Source organism: Carica papaya, chromosome 4 (genome assembly GCF_054855325.1).
Source record: "Carica papaya isolate Zhongbai chromosome 4, ASM5485532v1, whole genome shotgun sequence".
Lineage (NCBI taxonomy): Eukaryota > Viridiplantae > Streptophyta > Magnoliopsida > Brassicales > Caricaceae > Carica > Carica papaya.
Window position 1 is genome coordinate 8,504,846 of NC_142312.1, and position 20,134 is coordinate 8,524,979.

Consider the following 20,134-nt stretch of genomic DNA (forward strand, 5'->3'; position numbering starts at 1 on the left):
ATTAAAGAAAAACTTAAATGATAGGAGTCTAAGAATTAACTGTGTAAAATCAGGATGTCAATTGGCCGAAATATTCAGTAAAGGTTTATGTAAGAGCCCGTTTCGTCCTTTTATATGCAAGCTGGATATGAGAGATATACATACACCATGTTGAGGAGTGACCCCAGCTGTGTGTTAGCTGAATTTTAGGAGTTAATCACATTTCTTGGGAATTAATTATCTAATTCTTGGGTTAATTGGACAATTATTAAAATTATGACAAGAATAAATTCTGGACCATGATGTTGTCCTGATAAATTTCTGGCTACAAAGATTTTAGAGGATTGCCGAACAAAATGTTTTCAGGACTTCCACAGAAGCTAAAACATTTGACTATAACTGTATTACTCAATTTTGAAGACAGGTTTTCTTGCTACATGTTAATATTAATGCTGGAAAAATGATCATTAGCTGATTTTGGTTCTGCTTTATATTGGTTTCAATTGGATCCAATTGCAATTTTCATGATATTAGTTGTTGTCTAAGTTGCCTGTGTTGATCGTCTAAGTTGTTTTCTCCTTTCGTTTATGGTTCTCTTAACTAGGTTGGAGATTCAGCTCTGTACTTGGGTTTGTTGGCGTTGTTTGTTAATGAGTTAGCAGGCAAGTCAGTACGTTGGTCTGTTTGTTTCTTCTTTCTTATGAATTTTGACCCATTTTTTTGCAATCTAATCCTTCTCTCATGTCCTGCAGACATGCAGTTCTCTTTCTTCCTCTTCTGTGGATATGTTGGGGTTTCGCTCCTCAGTCCTCTGATGCACAACTTGTGGATATGGAGGGTAGGCCTCTTTCTGAGGCTTATTTAAATAGAATAAGTTGCACAATATCATTTATTTGGTACTGACAGGCTAAATTTACAGGGTACTGGCAATGCAAACTTTTATTTTGCTACTGCTATCGCCTATGCATGCTTTCAGGTTTGTGGATTTGATGATTTCTTGTTCTTTACAATAACCTGAGACCAATTGATGATTAAAATTGCGAGCCTCTCTGAGGATACAAGTAGCTTTTCTTATGTAATTGATTCTACAGAGGTTGATTAACAGAGATGTTGGCGTGATTGCTAATCTTTCTGTTGTCACTACTAATCCACCTTGGTTCCATACATTTTTAATTTTTAAAAAATTGTGAGAAGAGTGATAATGTGTCAGAAGGTATGGTTTTCTAATTCTAAGATGAAGGACCAGTCAATCACTTAACTTTAGTGGAATGATACCTCCAATTCCCCATATGTTCTGGTCGAGCTAAAGATTTCTTTTCACTGATTGGATTATGCTGATTGTGGCCTGAGCATACAAGAAGTTACCGCCAATCATATGGCTTTGTGGCTTCTTTCTTTTTCTGGTGGTTCTGCCTTGTGGATTGATGGTTGCATAAAATATTTGCAACTCCTGTCAAAAAATCTTTATGTAAGCCTTCCTCGTGTCTAGCCATAGTTAGCATTTGTCTTGCCAAGGAATTTTTGCTTCAGAAAAACTTCTATATCCCATAGCCCCTTTCTCTTCTCCTCATTGATACTGACTAGCTCCGTTAATTTCACTAGTGCGAAAGGCTCATGCTTCTTTGATATCATATAGAACAAATAAGAAAGAAGTTACGGATAGGAAATTTAGATATTCTAATAACAAGGATAATCCTTGGTGCAAAACAAGTAGCAGTTAAACTAACTTGTCCTGTGAATAATATTGGAGTAGAGAATATTTAAGTGAGACATAGAAGAATGAAAATAGACCGAGGAAATTGGGAATCAAGATAAAAAATATAGGGAGAAGTAAAATGAATGTGATAGGTTAGACAAATAATAACAAGAAGAACAAATATAGATAGATAACAGCGAATAAAACCCTAAAAGACGAAGTCTTAATTCATCATCATCTATTTCTTTATTGATAGTCACTGGCCTTTATATCAGAATTAGTTATAACTGATAATGGAAAGATTAAAATAATTGAAGTGGAAATCAAAAGTTTCTATGACTTAAACATTTATGTAAATAGCCTAAATTTCCAATAACTTGAAAAACTACCTAAAAATTATCTAAATGAATTATAAATAGTAAATAATAATAATATAGATTTTTCTTGATTCTAAAACTATCCCAATCAAGGATCCTCTTGAAACCCTAACTTGAATTTGAAAGTACATGAGCTAATATGATGATACAATTTTCATGTAACTTCTGAAGATTATCCAAATGCTCCTTTTCAGACTTGTGGTAGATTAAAATGTCATCAAAACATACTACCAAAAAATTTTCCAATCAACGGTTTTGGAAGAGTAATAACTTGCATGAAAGTACTAGAGCATTTGACAGCCTTTATGACATGATTGACCGCTCATACACTCCTTCTTGAGTTATATACGTAGTTTTCCACTTATTTCCTACTCCATTGTGAATTAGGTGATAACCACTTGTTAGATCTATCTTTGAATGCCAATTAGAACCTGCTAGCATATATAACATAACTTCTAGCCTAGAAATCGGAAAACCATCTTAGATGGTGATTTTCTCAATAACTAGACTATCTATGACATTCTCCATGTTCCATTTTTTCTTAGATGTAAGAAGTACATGAACCACATATGAGCTGAGTCTATGTTTGAAAAATCCCTTAAAAAGAAAATACTCTATTTGTCTATTCAATTCATTTAGGATTTTGTGGTGAGGCAAGTTTGGTCCTTGAGATTCAGGAATGAAGTCAATTGCATGTTGAATCTTCTTTGTAGGTGGTAACTCATTATGAATTTCATAGAGCATAATATCAAAGAATCCTCTGTTAACTTGTTCATTTCTGGAATTTCATATTCTTTTAGCAAGTTTAATCGAACTTCGTAAAGCCTAGGTCCAAGCGAATTTGTTCTTGTGACTTTCTCACTTAAATTCTCTATTACTTAAAAATGTGTAAAAAATCTTCCTAACAGGAACTTGAGGGGCTTGTAAATGCTTATTTTCTTTTCTTGTCCTTGGGGCCTTCTCGCCCTTCGTGACTGGTCACATCTAGGTCATATAATCAAGGTCAACCTAAAGGGATGTGTGTTCCATCCATGTGTAACACACAACAAACAAAACTCGTCTTTGTAGTCACCAAATTGAAAAGTTACAAAGACATCTCTCATTAACATATAGAGTTGTCTTGTCAACCCAAGCTACTTTAAAAGATTGATGGTCTCTGTCATCATACTAAATCTAGTTATAGAACCCATTTGACTGAAGAATTATCTTGTCAACCCAAGCTACTTCAAAAGATTGATGGTCTCTATCTTCATTCTAAATCTAGTTATGGAACTCGTTTGACTGAAGAGTTATCTTGTCAACCCAAGCTACTTTAAAAGGTTGATAGTCTTTGTCTTCATTCGAAATCTAGTTATAGAACCCGGTTGACGTGGTTTATTTTTGTGCTATTAATGGTAAAAATGATGTTCAAATAATATTTTAGTGAGTATTTTTAGAAAGAAATTGATCAAAATATTAAATTGGTCAATGTATTATTCTAAAATATTCAAATTAGTCCCTCTGTAATTTTTTTTTTTTGTAATTTTAGTCCTTGTACATTTTAAAAAATTTCTAACTTAGTTTCTCTCTCTTAATGCACACAGTCATCATTAATGGAAGGGCTATGTAGACCGAAATTGAACGTTTGTCACATTCTAGTTGGGTCAATATTATGTCAAATGCCATGTGTCCAATGATGTGACATCTAATATGAAAAAATTAAATTTTTAATTATTTTTAATAAAAAATTAAAAACTATCAGAAAAAAAAAATACTTCATCCACAGACAATGGTCATGCCATAAGCCAAGTGGAAGCCATTTTTTGTGGATTAACAGTTGTTTTCATATGTTTTGATTTTTTTAATTTTTTATTAAAAATAATTAATAAATTAAATTTTTTTACACGCTATTGGACACATAATATCTAACATGGATATTGACCCTAACAGAATGCGACACATGTTCAACCTAAGGTCATGTGGCACTTCCATCAACGATATTAGTATACATTAATTGTCAAAAATTAAATTAAAATTTTTGAAAGTACAAAGATATCAGAATTGTTAAAAACTAAGACCAAAACTAATTTGAATATTTTAAAATAGTACAAAGACGGCCAAAAAAATTGTATTGGTTTTGGTGAAAATAAGTATAGAAAGTGCTATCACATTAAAAAGTAGAAGTTATTATGCTTGGTGGAAAAAAATATAGATTTTGAAATGACCAAAAAAAGAGTATAAAAATTGTTTCTTTCTTAATTAACAAATATTAATTGAGTTATTTGTTTTTTACAGTAAACATATATTATATAAGTACAAAACATTCCATATTACTGTTAAAATACTAAATTATTTGTATTTTAAAATCAGATAATCAAATGTTAATAAAATTTTAATATTTTGATAAACTTAAAATTGTCAAATGTTAATATTTTAGATGAAGGAGAAGATAGAGCATTTATAACTAATAGATTTGCATGAAGATAATTTTAGAAAATCATTGATATATTTTTCAAAAAGCAGAAGCAGTTTTCAAAAAGTATGTAAAACTTGCATATGTGCTTATATATGTTAAAGACAGTTTAACTTCAGATTTGATCAGAAATACTTTTTTGGCTTTTTTTTGTTTGGTTGTAAAGTGCATTGATACTGGAAGAACAGCCAAAAGCTGTGGCCAAACACCACCATAGCAGATTTAGATACGAGATTGATAGTACTACCTCCTTCTATAGCTAGTATATATGCCCTGTTGTTGAGCTTAATACATGTATCAAAGATGCTAGTCCTCTTCAATTCATCACTTTTTTTTAGTGGCTTTGGAGAGAATACGTCTTACCATACTGAAATGTTCTGTTTTGACTTTCAATTCATTACAAACTCGTGTTCTTCTCGAGAAAACTCCAATACGTCAATAATTTGATCCTCTTTCATGCAAATCACTAATTTCTCTCTCAATCATTGAGAGTTCGTTGAAAACAATGAGCTGCCATATGACCTTTCTTTTGGCAACGGTGACATTATTGAAGAAGTGGTTTGAGATTCATCAGTGGAACCACTAGGATGAAACTCACTAATTGGACCATTTGGATGCGGAAGGTGGGACTAGGATAGAGGACAAAAGCCACTATATTCCATTTTCCTGCTAATAGCGTCTCTAGAAGTTGACTGCATAATTGTTCTAGGCTGCCTTGAATCTCCTACTTGAGAGAAACCATACCGAATAGATGAATACCTAGACCAGTGCTTGATCTCCAAGGCCTTATGATGAGCTTCTTAGACAATCAAGAAGTAGAACACAACTTCTCTCTTCTTATCAGGTCTTAAGTCATTAAAAGATCCACTTAAAAATAATGAAAGATTCTTCCACTATCTCACAATAATGCATAAGCCCTCAAAACTTGACATATAATCTAAGCCAACTAGCTTGTATGTAAAGTTTTGAGAGCTTATGCTTATTAGATGAAGGTTCTTTCCATCATGTCTAACCTTTTGGTGCTAGTGGCTATCATCATGTCTAACAAGTGGATCATGAGCTAAAAGTTCTTTCCTAGATGGACATTCTACCTGAACATTCTTCAGTAGAAATAAGGGTTTTTTCTCCTCCTCTAATCCCCAAGTTGATGCTCATCATAGAAATTATGAGAATCTAAATTCAAAAGTATGACCCAAGAAGAGGGAAGTAATGCATGTCTGTTTAAAGGCTTGACTAGCCCCAAAAGGTGTATCAAACGGGTCGGGATGGGTAAGATCCTTATCTGGCCTTGTAGAATAAGTGGTGGGTTGCCCAACCGAGGAATCTCCTACTGCTACAGTTTTTTGCCCATTACTTCCATTAATTGAGCAAATTGCTGAGATAATCAGTTCGTAAGATTATTCCATCAGTTTGTAAGGATTAGTCTTCTATTTGAGAGGAATTAGGAGAGCTAGGACTTTGATGCAAGGCCATAGTTTGGGAAAGGTAATGAAGGAAATGTCAATTGCTGAGATAATCAAAATGGCTTAAGAAATACAAACTTAATCTGTTGAAAAACAGACTCTTAAATACGACAAAATTTGTGTGAAATTTATTTGCAAATATACACTTAACTTTGTCAGAAAAAATATAAGTTTTATTAGGAGAAGATAAAACATATGTGTAATTAATTAATTTATATGAGGATAATTTTGAAAAACCATGTGTACATTTTTTTTTATAAGCAGAAGTAGTTTTTACAAAACACATGAAATTAGCTTATGTGTTTATAAATGTTAAAAACATATTTTAGTTCTAGTTTTGATAAAAAAATATTTTCAATTTTTTCCATTTAGTTTAAAAATGTTTTGGCACTTTAAAAGCCATAGCCAAAAGTTGCAGCTAAGCACCGCCAAATCAGATTTAGATACAAGGTTCATAGAGCTACCTCTATCTATAACTAGTTTACATGTCCTGTCATGTTTTCTTGTATATAGCATATTTAATAATAGATAGACATATATATACATGTTTTCTTGTGTTAACTATGGTTTTACCGAGCGTCCTACTTTTATATGAGGCTTCTGTCCAATTGCTTTTATTAGTTTTTTTTTTTCTGAACATGTGATTGCTTGGTGCTGATTTTGTCCTTTTGGTGAACCAATTTTAGCGGCATTGACCTAATCTTATCCCATTTTCTAAAATAACTGAAATGAACTACGTGGTTGATGGAAGGTAGGTCTAAGTAATAGCCATCTTTTGACTAAATAACTTCAACTTCATTGTTTCTGTTTTTAGCTATTTCTTAATTACTTGAGAGCCTTCGTACTTACATAATACTTTCACTCGTTTACTTCTCCATCTGACTGTCTTCTGACCCTTTTCTCCATCTTTTTTCAACAGATTGTTTTGGTGGTGGAGAGTGTCAGTGCCATGCTCAACTGTGACAGAATGCTGAGAAAGCGATATATTGGGAAGCCTCAAGAGGGAAAATCTTGAAATCTTGCAACCTTGTTAAGCACGTTCCTGCTCATTAACCTTCTGTTGAGAAGTCAGCAGTGGTATTTTGTTGTTGGCTATTTTACCATATTATTGTCTGCGAAACATTGAGAGAGATGGCTTTCTTGGATTTGAGTAGTCAAGACTTACCCCTGAATTACTCTTTTCTGGAAGCCATTTGGATTTTTTTTTTTTTTGGTGTCAACACAATGAGGAATATTTTAATGGTAGTACAGGGTTTTTGACTTTTGCTGTGCTGTACTGTACAGGAGTGTACTTGTCTTATTTATCTGCAAGTAGCTGGGGGTTCATGCATCTTAGTCTTGTTAGGGCATATTATAAGTTCCTAAATGATAGATTTATTAGAAATGGTTAAATTGTCTGGTAGGGGTTACGTTGAATCTTATGTATAGATCATTAGCTTTTTCTTTTTTCTTTTGGGGAATGAAACATTGTGTCGCTGCTGAGAAAGTTTCCCTATTTGACTTCTTTTGGTCTCATTGCAGTAACCAACTACAATATGCCCTTTGTCTTCTTGAACAATGGCTTGCAGCCATTGTAAGAGCATCACTGCTGACATCATCCGTTCGCTTCTTTGCTTAAGTAGTCCCAAAAGGTCAACAGTTTCATATTGGTTGGTGGGTTATGATAAAGCCTCTTACACACGAGGGGCCGGAGCCCCCTTGTTCACCTATCACCCAATTTTTATATTCAGAGTGCATTTGGATATTAATATTTTTGTTCAGCATAAATAAATAGTATGGTCCTTGATACCATGTTTCTGCAACTAACTAGGACACATGCAATGGGTAATATTCAAATCTTCAAGGTGATTGTTTGACATTGCCCATGTCATCTTTACTCATCCGCATATGTATACATGTATATATATATATAATATGGTATGTGTGTGTATGTACATAGCAGACTTGGAATCGTATAGCAATTAATTGTATTGTTATACTAAAGTCAGTTAAAAATAGATCTTGAAATTTGATTTTAGCATTAATCAGTATAAATTACTTGTTCTTTTCATAAAATTACTGTTGCTCCCTCTTTAGGCGGCATCTGTCTTTGTGTTGGTTGGGTTTCTTTATGCTAATAGTAAGGTTTGTAGAGGGAGAAAAAGGTCAAGCCTGAACTCATGGAAGGGTCATGTGCTCTCTTCACTGCAAATAAAACAAGAACATGAATTGGATTGTTTCGGACGGATTCATAATTACAGAAGCTACCATGGTCATGTTTTCTTGTCCATGAATTCCTGAGCCTTAGCTCATGGATGACCAAATTTATACCTTGCTTAGCTCTAGGGTTTTATTTGTTTATTTGAAGATATAGACGGTGACCTAATCAAGTTATGGAGGCTGTTGTTATGCGGGGATGGATAAATAAGTAATTAACTAAATTATTGTCTCCTAATTCCAGTTAAGCGTGTTGATTAACACGTAGTTATTATACGCATGACTCTTGATCATAGAAAAGGCCAACGAAAAGAAAAACGGTAAAATTAATATACGCTACGATTGTATATATTTACGTTTTCTGAGTTGGTTTTACGGCTCGAACCAACCAAAAATCTATTTTTTTTATAAATATTACATAATATTGTATCGGCATATACTCGTTGTGTTAATTAAAATTTTAACTCTTTAACAAGAATAGAGTTATTATGATTCATAAATTGAGCATCAGACTCTAATATCATTTTAAGTAAATAATTATCCCCAAAAGTTTATTCTTTTAGTAAAATTGATTTATTTAATTATTAAAACTAAAAATAAAATTAAAAAATAAAAAGAAAGAGTTTCACTTTAAAAAAAAAATAAAATGGAAAAAAAAAAGTTTAATATCATTGACACAAGAGAGAATAATTAAATAATGACAAAGTTTTTGTTCAGTTTATTATGTTTAAGTTATTATCGTCTTAAATTTTTTTATTATATTATTTTTTAAAATAAAATAAAATAAAAATTTTACTACTAAACAGTTTAAAAATGAGAGTTGTAATAATTGAAATACAATAAATACATTATACATAAACATAATAAATAATAATATGAAGATTAGAAGTAAGAAGTGAATGAGAATTTAACCAAACACATATGAGATTATTATCGATATACCTAACTCTAATATATATATGTTTGTAATGTTATATAAACTTAATATCGATGGTGGCACAAATTTCAAAGTTTGGTGGATAGAAGGTGTTTCTTGTGATGACTGGACAAGTAAATTAAGGATTTTGTGCAGAAACCTCAATTCGAAGCTAAATAGTTTTAGAATTGTAAACTGAAAAAATTAGTAGACATTTACAATCAAATTTCATGACAAACTTTAAGACTAAATAATAAAAAGTGTAACGAATTTTAGTTTGAATCTTATAATTTGAAGTGTTCTAGTTTAGATATGTTTTTCTAAGCCTTACTAATTTGTTGTTTAAATATTGGTCAAAACTGATCAATCAGCATGTTCAACGAGTTTGTCGTGTAATTTTTTATTTTTATTTTTGTGCTATCATAAAATAGTTTTATTGAGTTTGACAATATTTAAATTATATAAAGTAATGAATTATAATATATATATATATATATAAAGAGCTATTAATATTTCAAATTGTAAACATTAAAATCACAGGAGTGAGATTAAGATTTGCTCCAAAAAGACATTATAACACAAGGAGCAGATAATAAATCCATAAAAGTGATGGGACATAGATTTTCTTTTTCTTCTATGGGGGCAATATTATTGTAGATTACATTTATTATGATTTTTTTGATGATTCACACATATAATCTGTGCTCGTGCGCACAGCTTTGCCACTAACCTCAACTTCAATTCTGTGATCCAGAAGGCTTAAATCCATAGAAGGAAGCAGGCAGGCATCCCTGCCGGCCTCCCGTGGACGCATGTCAGACATATATAAATACAAATTAACCTTAAATATAATTATATTAGAAACCAACTTTTTTTTTTATTTTTTATTTTTATATCTATTTAGGGGTTAAGGTTTTGAAAGACGAATGTGAACCGTCGGATCAATTGAAATCAGAATTTTATTTTGATGATCTGGACCCATACCCATTCCATGTGGGTTCCCCATTACCCACAAAATTTATGTCAGTTTGTAGGACACTGTGAATGTAATTTAAAATGGACACAAAAAAAAAAAAAAAAAAAAAAAAAAAAAAAGAGAAAAGAAAAGAAAAGTTGACTCAGTAGAACAGTTAATTAATTAATTAATTAGTTTATAATTCCAATATAATTAATTAATTAATTAACTAATTGAGCTGTCACTATTGGTTGTGAAAGGAGACCTTTTTTGAAGCTCATGCTAAGCAGTTAAGCAATCCGTGTCACCATCTCAATCAACCCATTCAACAACTTTAAACTTTTCTGCATTAAAAACACCCATCAAACACAAAAATAATCACCGATCAAATTATTCTAGCTCTACCTTTTATGCATCTCATATATATATATATATATATATATATATTATTTTCAACAGATAAAAAGAAAGGGAAAGAACAAAACAATTGTTCAAATTTAATTGCAAAAATGGGGTGTAAGTAAAGCTGTTGTTGGTGGTGTTTGTATTCCAACATTAATTGTCTGTAAGTTGCAATTTGTGTTGACAGCTACTTCTTCACTTCGCCCCCACGTAACAAGAACAATATGAAATATTTATTTATATTTCTATCATAATTAAGTTAATATTCTAGATTAAAAAATAGTTATAACAATATAATCCAAAATCTATATATATGTTTTCTGCTCAAAATCTAAAGTCATTGGAAATTTTATAGATTATATCTAACTCAAATTTTTTTTAAAAAAATGTAATAAATTTCCAATTTTGTATAGGATTGAGATTATATTACTTCTTTTACTTGTACAAAATCAAGTATTTTCCATTTTTATAAATTGGGAGGAGATTCTACCTTTTTCTTTTTATCACATCTCACTAAAAATAAAACAGTAAGGAAAGAGTAATGAGATTATTTCACTTTTTTTACTTGCATAAAATTGAGTATTTTCCATTTGTATAGATATTCTTTACATAAAATTAACGGCTTTCATAACTTTGACACATGACACAGTCACATTCTTTTTCTCTGTATTATGTCGTAGTATGTATAGATATACATATATATTTAATTAGTTTTTTTTATTCAGAGGGAAAAGACACCAATTTCATTAAAGAAAATCAGGATATAAGAGATGTACCGAACTACTACAGGATTTGAGAGGTAACCTGCAGCTTACAAGGGAATTATTAGTGGCTCTGTACTAAACCACCAATAGATTTTTGCTTTCTTACGAATTATGTAATATATATAACAAGACACAAAGTGTTGAGATTCCGTCCCCACATACTACAGGCCTTGGCTTTTGTCTAAGTTCTATTCACTTTTAGGTGTATACATGAAACTTCGTCCAATATGAAAATTTGGATTGCTTAAAACGTATAATGTAATGGGAAAGGGCATATAATTGTTGGTCATAAAATTCACAGTGACCTACCTACAAATATGTAGCCACTTATTGCATCGAGTCGAGTTAGTCCGTGGCTCAATGGCATTGACTGGGTGGTGTTCTATGTTTTGAAATTGGTTAAACCACACAGGGACGTTGAATAACCAACTTCTTTAATTTACTCATAATTTAAGATTTTCCACCAAGCAATCAAAAAATAAAACAAGAAAATACAGTCGCTGATTGCATATCTAAACTACTTCATTTGCAATCACCAGTGACATATGCACTTAAGATTATTAAGTTTGGCAGGGGGAGTTTTTTAAGTCAGTGTATGTATGCGTACATATAGACAGGATATATATATATATATATATGTAATGATTGCAACCTAAGCAGATCTAGGAAGAGATCTAAATAAAAATATAAGGAGACAAAAAATGAGAAACCAAGAACAAAAATTTGTGTGGGTATTTTTTCAGGGTGATGATCAACATCACATAGATATGGAGTATTTAGCATAGATATTGCTAGATTTTATGAAGTTGGTGAAACCCTTCAGACTTTAGTATTTAATTCCACATTATGGATTAATTTCACATACTAAAGTTGGTCAGATAGATCCTTTGAACCTCCATCGATATTCTCAAAATCTCCTTAAAAAAGGCCAGAATTCTGCCTCGTGCTCCTTCAGTTTCATCTCATTCCTTCTCATACACAATGCATCATAGAGAGAGAGAGAGAGAGAGAGAGAGAGAGTGAGTGATAGAGAGAGTGAGACACGAAACATCCTGTAAGATTCACGTAATGCTTGGCTTCTAACAAAATTTTATGGATGCCCCGTTGACAAATGATAATGTGAGTGGTGTACTGACAGGAATTATTCTAAACTATTATATTCTATCTTCAACTACTCGTACAGCTTCCTAATCAAACAAAAAACTTGAGAAAATTACAACAAAAAAAAAGGACCGAGTAATTGTCAGATGCTTCATGAATATATAGTGATCTTATAAATATGATTGATATATTTTAAATTTTGGTAAAAAATCATAAAATAAAATTTTAAAATATATTATAAAATTCTGAAGTAACCAATAATTTTTTCAAATGACGAGCCAAATATTATAAAATTAATTTCTAACTGGTTGCGAGTATTGCCTGCCTACCTATTTAAAAGGAGTTCCTCATGGTTGACGAGATACGCCAGCACTTTCTTCTCCTACCTGTCTATAATCTATATCCCCTTCCTCACGTTTCCAACCTCAAAGCGCTTCTAATTTCTGCTACTGCAATACCCTCTTCTGTTATACGCATCATCAGCTCCATTGCCATCTGCTCACATTGCAATCCTGCAAATTCATAGCACAGTAATCGTCTTTTGCAATATTAAATAATATAATCGAGTCCGATGTGGGGTGTGTGCACTGGAACCGTGATTATTATAATCATCACGCACTGGGTCTACAGGTGGAGAAATCCCAGATGCAATGGTAAACTCCCACCGGGTTCAATGGGTTGGCCACTTCTCGGTGAGACTCTTCAGTTCTTTACTCCCAACAAGTCGTCTGACATTCCACCCTTTGTCAAAGAGAGGATGGAAAAGTAAGGTTCTCTCAACTTGCAAGTTAATTCTTTAACCAATGCCATTGACACGATCATTGCCTTCAATTTTTATTCTCCATCCACCTATTATGCCTTAACTTGGCTAAATATTTTCCTGCTCTTGCTTGTAGATATGGACCGATATTCCGGACTAGTTTGGTGGGACGACCTGTCATAGTATCAACAGACCCGGATCTCAATCATTATATCTTCCAACAAGAAGGACATTGCTTTCAGAGCTGGTACCCAGATACTTTCACAGAGATCTTTGGGAAACAGAATGTAGGTTCCTTACATGGGTTCATGTACAAGTACCTTAAGAACATGGTGCTAAATCTCTTTGGTCCGGAAGGCCTCAAGAAGATGCTACCTGAAGTTGAACAGGCTGCATGCAGAAAGTTACTGTTGTGGTCATCCCAGGAAACCGTTGAATTGAAAGAAGCGACTGCAAATGTAATTTCAGAAAAATCATTCATCTTCAGTTAAATTCCTTGTCAATTTCTAACATTAGTCCCTTTTGTGCAGATGATATTTGATTTAACTGCAAAGAAACTGATAAGTTATGATCAAGAGAAATCCTCAGAGAATTTAAGGGAAAATTTTGTTGCATTCATACAGGGATTAATCTCCTTCCCTTTTGACATTCCTGGAACTGCTTATCACAAATGTCTACGGGTAAACCACTTACACTATGCTAAAATATGCTTGGACCACGCATTACTTCTTCCTGGAATGATTGAGCTAAAAAAGACTCTATCAGTTAGCAAAAGTTTTAGGTGTACAATAAAATATATGTTCATAATCTTTCTTGGTCCTCTCATTGCTTGTACAGGGTAGGAAAAGGGCAATGAGAATGCTGAAGAATATGCTACACGAAAGACGCGCAAAACCCCAGAAAAATCAGAGTGATTTTTTTGATTATGTCCTCCAAGAACTTCAGAAAGAGGGAACAATTCTGACGGAGGCAATTGCACTAGATCTAATGTTTGTGCTACTCTTTGCCAGCTTTGAAACAACTTCGCTGGCTATAACATTAGCCATTAAATTTCTATCCAATCATCCTTTGGTGTTGCAGCAATTATCGGTCTGTGAAAACAGTTTCAAATTATGAAACATACTTTACAAAGATTTAGGTTCTCTAGCTAACATGTTCTGAATGCTTTTTTCTTCTCTCAGGAAGAGCATGAGACGATTCTGAGAAAACGAGGAAATGCGGACTCTGGACTTACGTGGTTGGAATACAAATCAATGAAGTTCACATTACAGGTGAGCCAGACACCTTCAAACATTCACAAAACATCTAAAACATAAATTTGCTTTCTCTGTCACCCACACTGATGAATTATACTTGCAGTTCATCATGGAAACAGTTAGATTGGCAAACATAGTTCCAGGAATATTTAGAAAAGCACTCAGAGAGACTCACTTTAAAGGTATGTAATAACCGTCGATTGGCTTCTATACTAATACTGATAGGTATCTGTTCTGATAAATTGATTTTGTTTATAACATTTAAGTTGGTGTGAAATACAGGGTACACCATTCCAGCAGACTGGGCAGTGATGGTCTGTCCCCCAGCTGTACACTTAAACCCAGAAAAATATGAAGACCCCCTTGCCTTCAATCCATGGAGATGGGAGGTGGGTCAACTATTTTGGGAACTTCTGTCATAATCTGCATGTAAACAGTTAGCTAACAAAGTAAATTGATGCAGAATTTTAACGTGAACTCTCGTTTCGCTGCTATACTAAAATGTCTGCATACAGGGAGTTGAGATAAATGGTGCATCTAAGAATTTCATGGCCTTTGGTGGTGGCATGAGGTTTTGTGTTGGAACAGACTTCACTAAAGTGCAGATGGCCGTATTTCTCCATTGCTTGGTCACAAAGTACAGGTAAACAAAACCCCATAGAATGCTGCTCATGAGTGATTTTGGATGGGTGTGTAGCAAGGGAAGAGAGATAAACTGACTATTTTATGATCTCTTCAGATGGAAAACAATTAAAGGAGGTGATATACTCCGAACTCCTGGTTTGCAATTTCCAAATGGTTTTCACATTCAGCTTATGGAGAAAGATACAACAAATAGAACAATTTAGTCAACGCAGTATGACGACAAATACATATAGCGGGGTACAGTACCAAAAAGCTTTTGGCTTGGCATATTAAAAGTTAGGATGGCTAGGTTGCTAGTCTGATGCTGCAAACTTCAACACATATGGACGTCCTTCATACTGCTTATTAGGATTGCTACAATACTTGATGCTCCATAAAGATGGTAACAGAATCAATAGCTGGTGATTGTCACAAGCAGAGAGGCAATCATAATAATCACTCAAACAAAGACCAAGGTTCAGTTTTGCTTAGAATCAAATCAACTTTTTGTGTTCTCCAATCTGTATATTAAAGGCAGAAAAGGAAAAAAGAAAGATAGAGAGAAGAAAAGGTATGCATAGGTAGAAAAACCAAAATACAGCATGCCCATCAAAGTGAAACTTAAATTGTAAACATAGTGCAAATGTCTTTTTGTACTTATTAGAAAAAGTACTGCACAGTTTATCAGTTTTAAAGTATTTATTCATCAAAGGATCTTCTTTGTTCAACTCTCTTTGGCCCATAATAATTTGCGTCAACTCTAGACAGTGTGGCCTCTAAATGGAAATTTTGCATCACACTCCAACTGCAGAGGATACTACCTTCAGTTATCATATTTTACCTGCTCTGGATGAAGCTAAACTGTACGTCGCCTATTGGACAACATTTCTGTTCTTTTTTTTTTTTCCAAATATTAGGCTCATGTGATTCTTAAATATGTTTTCCAGTTTCTAATTTCAAGGAACTAAGATAGAAAATAGTTTTATTTTTGAGAAAAGTGTAAATGAAAGCAATTTTAGAAAACATGTTTGGTAGTTAAAAACTAAAAACTGTTTTCTGGAAATGAAATCATGAAAACATCAAAAACAACTTTTCCTTTTTTGTTTTTAAGTTAAATGACAATTTTTCAATTTCGTTTTTAGATTTTTCACCATGTGAGTCACTTCGGATGGTACCTTTTAGTCTCTCTTCCTTTATGTGTCTACCATATCCAATACCCATTCCCAATTCTTTCTAAGTAGATTTGCTGCATGTTACTTGTGTTATTTGTCCTTATTTCTGCTTGGCCTTGCATGGTCAAGATGATATTTTATACTTCCTAGTGCCAAATTTCATACTTTTGGTTCCTAGTTCCCTGGTAGAGATGCTTTCTAAAATCAATATGGCAGCAATCAAACCAATATTGAATTTCTCCAGGACAAAAGAGGCCTTTTTGGCAATATCCACAGCAGAGCAAGCATTGAAACTTTGCACAGTGCATTACACACACTATTCCTGGAGGGCAATATGTCAAAGTGGTTGTCCATGAAAGCTATATTTGTTTATGCCTTAACTTGCAGATAAGAACTTATATTAAATTGTAGGAGAATAGCCAAAGCAAAGAAAACATAACTATCCAAATCATTATATAAGTACTGTATATAGAGTTTAAAAAAAATACATTTTCTTCTGCTCATAAAATGAACCATCCATTAGAATTGCTGGGATATAATGATTATATGAGTAAATATGATGCTATGATTAGGAAATACAGATATAAGGACTTCAATACATACAGAGAAAAAAATGACATCTTACTAAGCCGCTTCCAGGAGGCATATTTTGACAGCCTAAAAATATAATATTTATTTGTATAGACAATAAACATATGCAGAATGACAGACCAATGTATAACACAGTTTCAATAGATGTATATATAGATCTAATCTGTATGTAAAAACTGACCAATGTATAATACAGTTTCAATAGCTGTATATATTCATCCTCTAATCTATATTAAAAACTGATTAACGTGATTTTGAGCAATCTATTAAGGTTAAATCTTATTTAGTCTGATTAAAGTCGCATATTATACAAGAATCTGACTGTATACAACTTTAAAAGATACTGAAAACAGTTCAGATATAAAAATAATCTGCCTGTATATACATATTTAGTCATTGCTTTTTTTCTTGCTGAGGTCCATTGAAGAGAGGCCTACAACGCATGCAGTTAATAGGCTCAAAATTTTACCCATGGCAGTCCTCTTGAAAGCACAGTGCCATTGAGCCACAGTTGCTTTGGCTCCATAGTTAATCATTTATTCAACAAAATGCCCAAAGTCATAAATCCCCGATAACCTTGTTTCTCTTGTTCTCCTTATAATCTTTTACCTGTTCCTTTATCTAAGAAGTTTATTATGAAAATCCACTGTGATAGCTGGTTTTAACCTGTGTATAAAGAATCAATCTCTTGCAGGCTTGTACCCTATCATCTTGAATAAAGACTTCAAAAATATTTTTCCTTTTTTCATCATAGAACTACAGCATCTCTTTCCTTCTTTTAGCTTCTACTCCTGCCATCCCCACTCCCAACAGCAGTCACACACACAGTATGCAATGTGTACATACACAATGAAAATTGTAGAGCCTTAAGAAGGTTTTGGAGACCTATAAATGCTGCAGTAATATTCTGTATTGATTGCTGAGTTATATATATCATATCAATTTATAACTTGCGAAGAGTAACGAAAGAAGAACTATCCAATCATGTGAAGTACTGATGAGCATATCTAGGGAAGATCCTTAAATAGTAGAATAGGCCCCATTCAATAAGTGAACTCGTAAGAGCGATTGGACTTTCATTCAACCTTGAGTAACTCCATCAAGTTCCTAATATGTAGGAAGATCAGATGCTAGATTCATAGCATTATAAGTACAATAATTTAGTCAGGGAAATTCAAGGACAAGAAGAATTGAAATTTCAAATACCGAAAGAATGAAAGTGAAAAACCTGAGGTGAGCTCCATCTTTTTCTTTTTCTGGAGAAAAAGCTCAGTTGAAGTACTAATGTATTCAAAGTTACTGGTTCAAAATGTCCACATCAATCCTTTTATAATTTTGTAGCTAGCTGGCCTTCAAGGTCTTTTACTATGCTTCATACAGAGAGGGATATCACTTTTTTCCTTAAAAAAGGAAGAGGCATATTATTTGAGTTAAAAAACAAAATTATATCTGCATGGTTAAGTGCATATCCTATTAATTCATTGTTTCAGAATTTGAAAAGGGATATTCATATGATTGTTAACCAAAAGAAGATAATAGTTACTCGTTACCTCAATCAAACTTAATACAGTTGAAATAAAACTAGAGCACATGAATAAGCAGATAAATAATAATTTCTTTATTTCTCTTGTTCTTAACCCAAAAATCCATTAATTAACTTATCTCACCTCTGTTTGTGCTTCTTGCCTTTAATGGAGTTCAAGCCTTTACAAATCACCACTCAGAAGTACTAATTGACTAAAACCACCATTATTACGTCATTAATTGAAAAGACACAGCAAATTCCAGCTATCCATAGCGAATAATCACTTACAAGAATAATCCACATCCAAATACAAGAAAATTATAAATAAATAACACTAAATAAAATAAACCTAATAAATAGAGTTCAAGAAATAGAGAGAGCGCTTACTGTATACAGATTTGTGGCCATATCGTGCAGTTCATGGTGAAGAAATTCAGTTTCCGGAATCAGAGGTCCTCCCACACTCCTCAAACTCATAAAATCGGGACTCCAACGTCGTCGACGACGATTACATGAAGCAGAGATACCAGCTGAAGAGAATGCAAACCAAAATGAACATTCCTTTTGCATTCCTCGTACTTCCACTTTTTCTCCTCTCGCTATTTCTGCTCCGAGAAGCAAGCGATTGTTGAACAGCGGCACTGGCGGTTAGTTGTTTTTCAAAAACTGCCACCAATGGGTTAGGGGCCAAGGAGAGTTGAGTGGAATTCCATTTATACCCCTACCTCAACGTCGTCGTTTGCACCTCCGATTTTGCTGGGCCAGGTCGTCATTAATTTGTGGTCTTGACACCTGACCTGACTACATTTAACCTAAGCCAAGTTCCGGCCCTACAATTAATGAGCCATGTGGGGCATGTGGCTCTTTTTTTCCCCTTAAATATCTTTTTCCCAGCATGATTTAACCAATATTTAAAAATAAAAAAAAAAGCCACTTTTAGGGTAGCCGTCAAAAAAAAGTCCTTTTATGGGTATGGTCCCTATAGGACTTATATTCTTTCCACGTCCTAGTTGTTAGTGTCAAACATTAAAGGGTTGACTTTCAAATTCTGAAAGGAAAATACTTTAATCACTCTAATATTATTTAAATATTTGTATAACTTTTTGCTTGCCCATCTACTAATTAAAAAATTAACACCTAGAGACAGTATTTACTATTATCTAATTTGCTGTGTTTGGCTTAATGCACCCCACTTAACTCCAAACACATTTAAAAGTTTTAAAAAGAGGGGTTATGCTTAACTTTAAGATGCCAAGGAATATAATAAGTTTGTCGTTGGTAAGCACTTTTTGTTGTTAACAAGCACTTCTTCATAATAACATTTCATGTGGTATTTTTTTAATTACTTGAAATATGCTAAAATTAACATCGATTATCTTGAATTTTGTTAATAAAAAAATTATATTATAGAGAAATAAAAGAGTATAGGTAAGAAAATAATAACTTATTTAAGAATTTATTAACAATATGATAATTTAGTGATTAAAACTTTTTATATTCTAATTAAAAATCACAAGTTTAAATCTCGAATACATTGAGTTTATCACTTTATAAGTATAACTAAACTGATTTAATTCGTTTATAATATTTGATTCAATGAAACTGAATGTTTAGTTTATTAATGTATTTATGATATTACACTAACCAAGTTGAATTTAATTTTAATGAACCAATTATTTTTTTTGTTTAAAAAATATCTTAATCGAATAGGTTTCCTTAATTGAAGTAGTAACAATGAGTTAAAATCTAACCTAATATTTTGTTCACCAAAAAGAAATCTATTCAAGAAATTTTTTTTCCTCTTATTTTGGTGTTTATTATTTACAATAACTATTATTTGAGAATTTTTTTTATCATCTAGAAACAAGTATTTGCCACCACATATTTTTAAGTATAGGTTCTAGC

General features: G+C 32.7%; 2 protein-coding genes and 1 long non-coding RNA gene across 8 annotated transcripts in view; 2 read left to right on the forward strand and 1 right to left on the reverse strand.

Moving 5' to 3' along the window:
- The window catches only part of LOC110812794 (uncharacterized), a 30,684-nt gene extending 23,453 nt beyond the window's left edge, over window positions 1-7,231 (forward strand). Inside the window, exons 11-14 of one of the 2 annotated variants that reach the window (XM_022039641.2) lie at window positions 584-645; window positions 732-817; window positions 899-955; window positions 6,887-7,231. In XM_022039641.2, the coding sequence (XP_021895333.1) occupies window positions 584-645; window positions 732-817; window positions 899-955; window positions 6,887-6,930 (249 nt within the window). In that variant the 3' untranslated portion in view covers window positions 6,931-7,231. The remainder of the gene's footprint in view (window positions 1-583; window positions 646-731; window positions 818-898; window positions 956-6,886) is intronic. The other variant, XM_022039640.2, reaches the window with a different exon arrangement.
- A 5,288-nt stretch (window positions 7,232-12,519) lies between these two features.
- LOC110812789 (uncharacterized) lies at window positions 12,520-19,088 on the reverse strand. 4 transcript variants are annotated; one of them, XR_015818383.1, is made up of 3 exons: window positions 18,372-19,020; window positions 17,933-18,104; window positions 12,520-13,511 (listed from the first exon to the last, which is right to left on the reverse strand). It is a non-coding gene; the product is annotated as an uncharacterized LOC110812789 (long non-coding RNA). The 4 variants fall into 4 exon arrangements; XR_015818382.1 differs by having other exon boundaries at window positions 18,617-19,008; XR_015818381.1 differs by lacking the exon at window positions 17,933-18,104 and having other exon boundaries at window positions 18,617-19,088.
- CYP87A2 (cytochrome P450, family 87, subfamily A, polypeptide 2) lies at window positions 12,873-15,223 on the forward strand. Of its 2 annotated transcripts, none has more exons than XR_015818379.1 (9): window positions 12,873-13,066; window positions 13,198-13,519; window positions 13,592-13,741; window positions 13,899-14,150; window positions 14,243-14,332; window positions 14,421-14,499; window positions 14,600-14,706; window positions 14,781-14,960; window positions 15,057-15,077. XR_015818379.1 is itself a non-coding variant. In XM_022039634.2 (9 exons), exons 1-9 carry the CDS (start codon window positions 12,873-12,875, stop codon window positions 15,163-15,165), a joined length of 1,431 nt encoding a protein of 476 aa, XP_021895326.1. In that variant the 3' UTR covers window positions 15,166-15,223. The 2 variants fall into 2 exon arrangements, 1 of the variants encoding a protein (XP_021895326.1); XM_022039634.2 differs by having other exon boundaries at window positions 14,833-14,960; window positions 15,057-15,223.
- Window positions 19,089-20,134: the final 1,046 nt, after the last annotated feature.

Bases quoted from the DNA above. Each gene is read 5' to 3' on its own strand.
- CYP87A2 (XM_022039634.2), top strand. From the start codon at position 12,873: ATGTGGGGTGTGTGCACTGGAACCGTGATTATTATAATCATCACGCAC. The intron at 14,151-14,242 runs GTCTGTGAAAAC...TTCTTCTCTCAG, and splicing joins TGGTGTTGCAGCAATTATCG to GAAGAGCATGAGACGATTCT. The intron at 14,333-14,420 runs GTGAGCCAGACA...TTATACTTGCAG, and splicing joins CAATGAAGTTCACATTACAG to TTCATCATGGAAACAGTTAG.